Source organism: Takifugu flavidus, chromosome 10 (genome assembly GCF_003711565.1).
Source record: "Takifugu flavidus isolate HTHZ2018 chromosome 10, ASM371156v2, whole genome shotgun sequence".
NCBI classification, from domain to species: domain Eukaryota; kingdom Metazoa; phylum Chordata; class Actinopteri; order Tetraodontiformes; family Tetraodontidae; genus Takifugu; species Takifugu flavidus.
In genome coordinates, this window is record NC_079529.1 from 1,515,261 (window position 1) to 1,525,779 (window position 10,519).

The window sequence follows — 10,519 nt, forward strand, 5'->3', positions numbered from 1 at the left end:
TTCAATTCCACTCAGTCAATTCTGGAGATTAATTGAAATTCAATTCCCCTCACACCCTGGATATCCTCTTCCTTTGACAGCGACCTTGACAGAAATAGCCAACACGATACATACATTAGAACAGCACCTTTGCTGATAATAATTTATTCTGTTTTGCTACTGTGGTTGTAATTTATGCATTTATGTGTGCAATGTCATTAGCCAAACAATTCAAACTGCACTATAAATAGGAATGGATGTTTATCTGAAAATATGCAATCTTGCATTTCTTTTGAAAGATAAAATGTAGATTACTTTCCCATTTATGCACATATAACACTGGAAGGAGTTTAGTTGGTATAAAAAGTTAGTTTGTGTGCAATTGTTTCTCCTTTAAATGGCAAATGTAAAAATAAAAATGTCAAGTACAACAGTCAGGTATAAAGTCCAACAAGTAATCTTTTTTTCCCCTAATCTCTTCTTTTTATTCAGGGCATGTATAGCTGCTGTAGCTTTGAGGATGAAACGATGCCAGGCGGATCTAAATCTCTGCCTCCTTCTCATCATACTGCACTGGTTACAGTCCCGTCCCAGGCCCATGTTGTGTCCACGTCTATGACCAACCCAGCCATAGCCATGACACAGCAGCAACAACCACCACAGCAGCAGCAACCTCAGCCTGTCTACAAAACACCTCTACCGGGCTCTCCTCCTAATGCGGTGCATTCTGGAACAGCATTAGGTCCCACCAACACTCCAATAGCAGGGGCACCCCTCCCTTGCTCCACCTTTCTGCCTCGACCAGACCGCAGACTGGCTGTGGTGGATCGATGGAGGCTGCCCAAGTCTGCTACAGCCACCAACCCATTGGCTGTTAGGGGTGGCATTACAGACATGGGACCCTTTGCTCAGAAAGTGCCGCCAAACTGGGTTTCAACTGCTGCAGGAGGCGGGGGACTTGATGGTTATAAGAGATATTATGGTCCCATTGACCCTGAGGGACTGGGATCCTGCATGGAGCAGCAGGCAGGGTCCCAGACCCCCAAGACTATACCCAGGGGCCACCCCCAGCCCCCTCCAGCCAGTGTCGCTTACTATTCAGAAAAAGGAATGGACCATGGGGTCGGGAAGAGGGTGGTGGGAAGTAGCAATGGAGGTCAGGGGAAAGGGGTCGTTAAATCTCTGGGCACTCCCAGACTGCCACCCAAGAGTCAAGCTCCTCTGCCCCCTACACCTCCACTGCCACATCCCTCTCCCCCTCTCCCCTCATCCTTCTGGAAAAAGCGAAGGCCGAAGAAACCCAAAGAACCAGGAGGGCCGCTATATGAGAACATTTTGCCCTTGGGACGGAGGGGTGGAGCACGAGATGACGTTAGAGAAGGAGCAGGAAGAAGGACACGTCCCCTTTCTCCCCCAATCTCGCTCCCTATGCCAGTACCTCTAAGTCCTTCCTATACCCCTCCTTCTCCCTCTGCATCCTTGCACTATATGTCCTCATCCTCCTCAACAACCACCTCATCAACATCCACATCCTCATCTGCCTCGTCGTCTCGCTCTACCTCTCCAACGTACTCTTACAGCTCATCCAGGAGCACACGAGACAGAACTGGGGGAATTGATGCAGAGAACGACGATGATGACGACGAGGAGCTGACGGAAGAGTCAAGCCTCCTCCTCGGAAGGGGGAGAGACAGGGAACGCTCAATCATCCGGCCTCGTTCTTTCAGCCATGGGCGTGTGCCACCACCGATACCCCCACGGAAACCACGCACATTCTGGGGTGAGAGAGAAAGGGAACGAGAGCGGGAGAGAGGTGGAAGCCAACTTTCTCAGCTGCAAGAATGGTGGGCAAGCTGGAGTGAGAGGGAGAGGGGTGGATCCGTTGGAGACACAGAGAGGCAAAGAAGAGAGAAGAAGAGAAGGAAAGAGAAGGAGAGAGAGAAGAAGAAAAAGAGAAAGAACAAAAAGAGGAAAAAGAGGGAAGAAAGGGAAAGAGAGCGAGAACGAGAGAGGAAGCATCGGAAGGTAAAAAAGAAGAAGAAAAAGGCAGTAAAAATGAAGAAAAGGAAGAAGTCAACTGGGGGAAGACGTTCTGAGCCAGAGGAGGGAGACATTGAGCCGGAAAGAGAGGGAGAAGCAGAGGGAGTGAGGGAAGGAGGGATGCAAGACTATTCCTCCTTCTCTGGTCAGTATCACAGCACATTTGGAGAAAAGGTACGGAATTTGTGGGAAGGAGAGAGGGACAGAGTTAGAAAAGAGTTGGTAGATGAGGGCAACAATAGAGAAGAGGAAGACAGCAGCAGAAGCAGGGAGAGGCATCACAAATCCTCACACTCTCATTCTAGACACCACACCCCCAGTAAACGCTATCCAAACCTCAACAAACTCCCCGCATCTGTCAAGTTTTGGGTAAATGGCAGAGGAGATCGTTCAAATACTCCTCCAGTGACATTACACCCTCTCCTTTCATCGTCCAAACGCAGAAGAAGTGGAGGGACGGACAGAGAGGACAGTGGCCGACTTGGAGAGCGGCGTCCTTTGTTAATGCATTACGAGAAAGACAAAGCACAGACAAGAGAAGGGCTAGCTTTCCATGAATGGGATTCTGAGGATGACCAAGATGGTGATGAAGATGATGATGAGGAGAGAGACAGAGTAAGGGAGCAGGTAGTAGAGAGGGGAAGGAGAATAGCCAGGGGGACTGTGTCTGAGTCTGAGAGGGACAGGACAAGAGTAGAGGACAGCTATTCAGATGATGGTTCATCAGGGGAATTTGGTCATTTTGAAAGATACTGGGAGGGGGGTGCAGGAGGAAGTAGTACTGGAATAGGTGGGATAGGCGGAGGAGGGTGGTTCTTTGGCACCTATCCATCCAGAGAGAAGGGCGGTAGTGTTAACAGTCGGGATGACTCTTTTATAGGAACTCAGAGGGCAGAGGGATGGGTAGGTGGTGATCTATGGAGTTCAGGGCCTGGAGGAGGTTGGGAATCAGGGGGGGGTAGTGGCACACAGTGGCCACCACCCCCTGCACCTTTCCTACCTCCTAGGAGATACTGGTCTATGGATAAAATCCCTGTGAAGGGAGAGAAAAAATGGAAAAGTAGAGGAGGAAAGAGCAAAAGGCGAGTTAGGGACAGGACAGACCCATCAGAACGAACCACCACATGTTCCTGTAGCCTTTACCCTCAACCCCATCCTTACCCACATCCCCACAGCCGCTCACATACCTCCCACTCAAAGAGGGGATCAATGGCCCTTTCCCGTAGCCAGGAAGAACTTCTCCCTCATTGTCACAGCTTTAGTAGTGGTTCCCACCCCAAGCCTTTGCCCCCCAAACCAGATACAGGTCAGGCCAAATCAGGCAGCCAATCTAACCTCAGCCTCAGTGCACAACCTACAGACCACCCACCACAGCCCTCACCATCACCACCCCAGCAGTCGTCGATGTCTCCCACTTCCCTTCCAATGGCCATCCCCCCTCCGCCGTCCTCCTCCTCCGTCTCACCACCAGCAGGGGTAGGGATGGCAGGCAAGGGCCAGGCACAGCCTTCAGCCAGTGCCAAACTCCAATATCAGAGACTGCGTTCTGTCCCGCAGCCACGGAGGTTTTATTCCCCCCACTTGCCACTCAAAGCAAAGAGCCTTTGCTCACGCCGAGGGTCAGCTCACTTCTCCAGTTTAGAGAGTGAAGTATGACAGGGGGAGAGGAGAGAGGGAGACATTGGAGTCAACACTGCTGCTACTGATAACTGTAGGGCCATGGCAGCAGGAGCCCTGGATGACACCAGAAATATGGCTGCCTTGGTGACAATCGGTAATCAACTAGCAACCATCACTCTGGGAAATGATGTGGACAGGAATTTTGCTACCAACACAACTCTGTGTGAGAGAAATACCGTTGCCAACCACTCAACTGTTCGTGTTCTCATGAAGGCAACAGTGAGGCGGCACACCAGAGTGAGCTACATCTATTTGGATGGTTGCCACGACAATGCGAGTGAAGGCGAGTCTGCATCCTTGGGAACTGCAACTCCTGAACTTCTACTCCGCTCAGAATTGAGCTTTGTGATGTCATCTTCAGTCATCGTTCCCTCCCTGAGCCACAACTAAGGCTAAGAGTAGTCTCCAATCTGTGAGTAATGATGTCATATTTGTACACACACACACACGATGACGACAAAACACAAAGATGAATGCTCAAAACGTCTCCCTCCCTCTGGCTCCGAAGCGCTCCTCGGTAGGATGTGGAGAAATCTACCTTTTCCCAAAACAGACCAGTATTCAGACAATAGACTTGTTGTCCAGGTCCTCGTTGGCTGTTGACTTTTGAATTGACCTGTGGACTACTCGTTGGTGTTGAAGACTCCCCCCTTTTTCCTTCCTTTTGTAAATCAGCTGATGAAAAGCAATGCAGTCAGCTCTGGTGTCTGTTACCTATCACTGGACAGCAAGGACAGTACTGTCAGTTTGCCCACAGCAACACCGTGTCACCATCAGACCCATCTAGCTCTACCCCAGGATCATGTTCTTCACGTCTACAATGTCATGTTTTAATACCAAACCCTCTTATCCAGTCAGATTTAACAGGCACCAATTCCCCCTCGCTGTTGGATATGACGCGGCTCCTCTGGTCCAACCAGGGAGTTCAAACACAACCGAGTATTTAAACAACAAACTGAACTTAAAATGAAAAATGTTACCAAGAACAAAAGCGACTTGTAGTGGATTTTCTTTGATCTGCCTTTGGTTGGAGAGTTTCCCTCCCCACATCTTCTTTTGTTATTGATGTGTATCGCCCATTGTGTTAGTGTTTGAATAAAGAAGAGACTGGATGTGGCTAGTGTTGGAAGTGGGAATTATTCAATAGTTGTGCCAAATTTTCCACTCAAGAGCTTTTAAGCCAGATTGGTTTACAATAATTGTATTCATCAATCCTGCCGCATATTTTCATCGGACTTGTAAATAATGCATAATTCACCGTCATGTTTATGGATCTAGGGGCTGATTGGTGCATTATCTTTAATTGGCACTAGATGGCTGCATAATACTCAGACAGGTTTTTGAGACAGTCGTCCCTATGGTGAGTTTTGTACTTGGTTGTGGTTGTGCAAGAGATGTAGCTGTGGAGCTTATTTTATGTTTTGGTTTGTTTAAGGGGCAAGTTGGGCTTTATTGAGATGAAACCTAAAGGGATTGGAAAGGCGACTGCAAAGGTTGTACAAATATTGTTCTATCTCATGACTTTCCTCTACATCGCCAGGGTTTGTAGGTGACAGACTGTATGAAGCACAATTCTCCATTGACTTTTTCAGGCATGCCTTCTATGTTGAAACTGCACAATCTTCGGACGAGTTTGGTGGTATGCGGGAAATGATTCAGCTGTTAACGCTACTATGAACAATAAAAACCAATCTGTAAAAAAGAAGGTAGAAATCACACAGTACCACAGCTTGTACTTGCACTTTGACTGTTTCCTTCTGACAAGTAAGACTATACTGTGAATGCTTTGTGCTCCGCTTGGAGGCGCACAACCGTTGAGTTTGAATGCAGTCAGTGATATCTACTGTTATCAACATCATCAGGTGACTGTTCGACTTTGAGCAATATTCCCACTTTGAATGTGAAAGAGATGCAAAGGGCGTACCTGTCAACATCCGAGAAAGTGTGATTGTTTCATGGAATTCTTTTGTTCTAAGTGATCCCCTCCCGACCTTACAGGTATGATTTGGTTAGATTTCCGACTGTAATAAAGGCGCTGCGGTCCGCCGCACCTGTTGCCGGATGACCGCTATGACTGCTAAAAGCTGCATGTGTTCAAGAGAGAGTTGAGACCTCTGGCATTGTGGCATCTGCGAGCCATGCAAAAAGCCATCTACTGGTTAAACTGTGCCAATGTTGCCATCATTACGATTCATTCCCTCCATTTCCACCAGGTGGGCATATTAGCCTCATTTCTCACAGACAAGACCAGCCACAGCCCAGCTCTTCTGCTATGGTAGCTGAATGTAGCTTTGATACGATGTAGCAACAGAACACACACTTTTAGATTTTATAGCTTTCCAGACGCTGTTGATTATGGATAGATGGAAGGGGAGGGGATTGACATGTTGGGCGACCGTGCGTTGTGTTTGTGCATGTCGTCACAGATCGAAGAGTTAGTCGACCCTCTCAATTGAACCTTTTCGCTCTTTTGGCTTTCAGTGAGGGCCTGTTTATCTCCACACGAATTGCTTTTCTTATCGGTGCGTGAGAGAGGATTTAACAAAAAAAAAAAAGTTTAAAAAAAAAAATAAAAAATCTGTCTTTATTTATTGAGAATCGATTAAGCAATTTCCATGTTTGGGGAAGGCCCAGAATCATTTGCATGTTTAGCTGAAGAAAATCTCAAAGGCTTGCGGTTAGGAGGCTTGTGTAGGTAAATTGTAGCAAATGCTCAGGACCCAGGGCAGCCACCTTTCAGTTGGCCACTACTCTAATTTCACGGAACAGTTGAACACTCCGCAACAGTTTGAAAGCTTTCTGGTCATTTTCAACCAATCAACAGGGCTTAAACCTGGTTTGTCATTGAGCATCCTTGATTTTTATTGAGGCACTAATACTTAAGTCTGTGACTGCATGAACAGAAGTGACTCAAAACCCTCTGGCTTATTTAATTTTCTTTTATGCTGAGAAAAAAAAAGAATATATTAAAATATACTATGTTTTTGAAAATGTACCATGTTATACTGTGATTTACCTGAGATATTTTATTGTATTCAATTATTATTTGAATTATATTATTTAACTCTAAAGAAATATATATGTACAAATAAATTTAAACATATATATACTGTACATAGAGGTATATATATATAATATATATATATATATATAATATATATATATATATATAATATTAATTTTGGTATATTTGGAGGAAGTGTTAGATTAAATAGTTTTAAATGTTTTAGCTTTGTAGCAATTCTAGACACTGAAATCATTTTCGAATTTCAATTCCTCCTATATGACTGTGAAGACATTAGTGCCTGTGACAAAAAAGACAAGTAAAAGTCTCAACTCTTTTCATCTGTATCGACTACAGCGATCAGTCTGTCACTCCTGTCGTACTACCTAACATGGCATCTTGACACTAATGGATTTTTACACCTCTGTGTGTTCCACTCATTCAGTCCCTCTCCTGGTTTCTCCCTTTCGCGCCGCTCTTGGTTTTCATTCACAAGCGACGACCATTCTCCGCCTGTTGAACTCAGATGATAAAAATCAATATTACTTAACCCATTTATTGACCTATGTAACTCTTGATTACTCCCTTTTAAGATCAGCTCATCCATTTGTCCTTCATTCACTTAGCAAAAAAAACAGAGACCAGTAGATACTGTGTTCTTGCTCCTTTTGACTGATTGTTGATGATGATGATGATGAATTAATTGATGAAATAATTAATGAACAATGTTAATACTGCTGATGTGACTGAATTGTGTATCTGACGACCATGCCACTGTAGCAAGTCTGGGCTGTACTACACCACCAGCGAGCAAATGAGGCCACAGTTGCTAGGCTGTTGCCATGGCACACTCATGGCGTTGCCATGGCGCTCTCCACACTGCCACCACTCGGTGTCTGCTGGGTAATGTAGTGTAATGTCCTTCTCTCTCTCCCTGGAGCTCAGATCTGTTTTCAGCTGTGCTCTCACTCTCACACTCTGCTCTAAAAGGCGAAGAGCCGGTGGCGACACGTTTGTGATCTAGACTGGACTGTTTGGCTCGAATGTTGATGTTTAATTGAATATATGGTGATCACCTCGTCTGCATCGCCCTGCATCTTTATATCAGAGATATAAAGAATCTTCAAACCAATGAGGATGGATGTTGTTCTTCTGTCCTTATTGATAAACGTGTGTGTTTTATGTTCACAGTTTACGTGCTACATGTGTCTGCTCTGCATGTGAAGTACTCATGCAATGAAAAAAGGGAGAAAACAGAGGAAAAGCGTAGTCGTTAGCGTCCAGGCCGCCTTAAAGGTCACACAAAGTCAAAAGTTATGTCAACTTCTCTTTTCAACTTCATAGAACCCGATTTTTAAGGCCGCCCAGACCCCAGAGTTCCACTTCTGCACATTAAATCTCATAGTTGGTTTTAACAGTGTTTTGTAGATCATGCTTCTCTCTCTCTCTGTCTCTCTCTCTCTCTCTCTCTCTCTCTCTCTCTCTCACACACACACACACACACACACACACACACACACACACACACACACACACAAGCCCCCACTAAGCTGCAGTCTAAAGCGTCGCCTCAAGTAGTTCTGATCAACCCACACAGGCACACATGGTGTCCTAAGTCCTCACTCGCTGTGCACACATGCACACACACTGGGCAACTTCTTTCAAATCTTTTTGTGGAGCCTTTTGTTCCAAGAGCTTGAATTTGAGTGGAGTCTGGACTGCTGTTCTGCCTGTTTCGACTCATCTGTGTGTTGAGTTTGCTCTGAAATCCTGCACTCTGCTTTTACACTGTCCTGTCTGCTCTGATCCATCGAGTTGTGTTTCCAGTCGTCAGCTTCAATTTATTTTACTCTGCAGACTTGCGCCTCTTCTGATTTACCTTGTTGTCTTAATCTGCTTCGATCCATCACCTTTACTGTCTGGTAAATTTTGTGCACTGAGCAGTCAAGTCCAACCCAGTCCGCCGTCCTCCAGACGATACTTGAGCTTGTAATACGTCTCTAATGGCCCATTATCTGGAAAGCAATATGTGTGGCGCTCCAGAACTCAAACAGGGTCTTCATTGGCTGAACCGGCCATGAATTATATCATGGAAACACAGGAGTGCCACATGTCCTACTCACCAGGTCACGGGTCTCCATAAAAGGTCCTGCCACCCTGAAGAGGGGCATACATATATATATACCCACAGAAACCAGTGTGTGTGCGTGTGTGTCCGCTTGTGTGTGTTTTCTGCATCGTACAGTGCCCAGTTCTGCTCCGGCAACCTTGTCCAAAACTCTAGGCCTGCTCACAGGTTGCTAAGGCAGGTTGCTGGTGGCGTGATGTTGCTCCTAGCCCAGACCGGGCTGGTCTACGCCCTGATTTAACTGTGTTAGTTTATTTGACATTGTCTGTCTGGGGTGGGGCTGGAGGGTCAGTGCTGCACTTACTTCCTGAGAATTGCTTCATAAAATATGATTCTCTTTAATTAATGCCAGTGGTGCTGTGTTTCCTTCCAAATCTGCTGTTGAGTTGACTTTCTGGTGTGTGTGTGTGTGTGTGTGTGTGTGTGTGTGTGTGTGTGTGTGTGTGTGTGTGTGTGTGTGTGATGGTTTATTATTAGATATTAAAGCAGAGACTCTTGTTTAAATTTGTTTTCTCTTTGCAGTTTGTCATTTCCCAAGTTTTCTCTCTTTTTCCATCTGCAGCTTTTGCATTTTTAAACAACTTTACTGTTATTTTACATTCAGCTGGTTGGAAAAGAAGTCAGAATTTAATCACAAATTGGTTCTTGCTGGGGTTTTTTACGCGCTATTTTTCCTTTTTTCTGTCAGAGGGTTGCGCTAATTATCTCAAATTAAACTTTTTAGATTCAAATTTTATTTGATAGCAGGTTTTGAACACGAATGATCATAAACATTAAACATCAGATGGTGATTTAAAAACATGTTTTCAGTAATAAAGACTTGAATAGTGACTAACCGAATATGTCAGTTATTTCACTGACGACTGACTCATAAGGAGCTCTAAATGTACCATTTTGAAATCACTATTTAAACATGAGGTGTTGGGAGATCAGAGTGATGGAGGTCAGACAGGTGGATGCAGGTGGATGAAGGAGCTCAACGGTGAGGAAGAGACGTTCATGCTCCTCTGGAGCTGTTGGAGTTCTTGGCGGATGTGCTGGAGCTGGCGTTGTCTCTCCTCCTCTTGCTGTTTGTGCAGGCTCTGCTGCTCCTGGAGTTTGTCCTGCACCTCTTTCTCCTGCACACTCCGCTGCTGAGCTCTGGTCTCCAGCGCCTCAGACAACATGGACGGCTGCATTATGAAGCGTCCACCTCACGCTCTCCTCTCTGCGGAGCAGCTCCTGCTTGCTCCTCTCGCTCTCCTCCTAGCCCGTCTTCTCCCAATCCAAAAAGCTGTTTGTTGAAGAGCTGTTGGGTTTTTTTTCTTTTTGCAGGCTGCGCTCTCCTTTCTTTGAGGCCTGTGTTAACTCTTTAGACGTCCTCAGAGAGTTGTCTTCTGAAGGTGTCTTCCCGCTCCTCTCTGATGAATGTCTGAGAGCAGCTTCTATAGGACACTTGTGGTTTCTCTCTTCCAGAACATCCTTTGTGCTGCGCAGCAGGATCACAGTTTCAGCTCATGGAATTGTCATCATTCATCAGCTCAGAACAGCCCCACTCATCCCGTCTCTCTCCCATACTTCTTCTTCAGCCTGGAGTTCTCTGAGTTGACTGACTTCTTGGAGATTCTCACTTGAATGAATAGCATTCCTTCAATGAATCATTTAAGCCAAATGAAAGCAGAGTTTCTGACTGGTTCCCACATTAATTA

At 45.7% G+C, this 10,519-nt stretch overlaps 1 protein-coding gene across 1 annotated transcript in view; it reads left to right on the forward strand.

Annotated features, from left to right (window-relative positions):
- LOC130533062 (glutamate receptor ionotropic, NMDA 2D) overlaps positions 1–9,662 on the forward strand; it is a 41,577-nt gene extending 31,915 nt beyond the window's left edge. The window contains exon 16 of the mRNA XM_057046206.1: positions 472–9,662. Coding sequence (XP_056902186.1) covers positions 472–3,675 — 3,204 coding nt within the window. The 3' untranslated portion in view covers positions 3,676–9,662. The remainder of the gene's footprint in view (positions 1–471) is intronic.
- Positions 9,663–10,519: the final 857 nt, after the last annotated feature.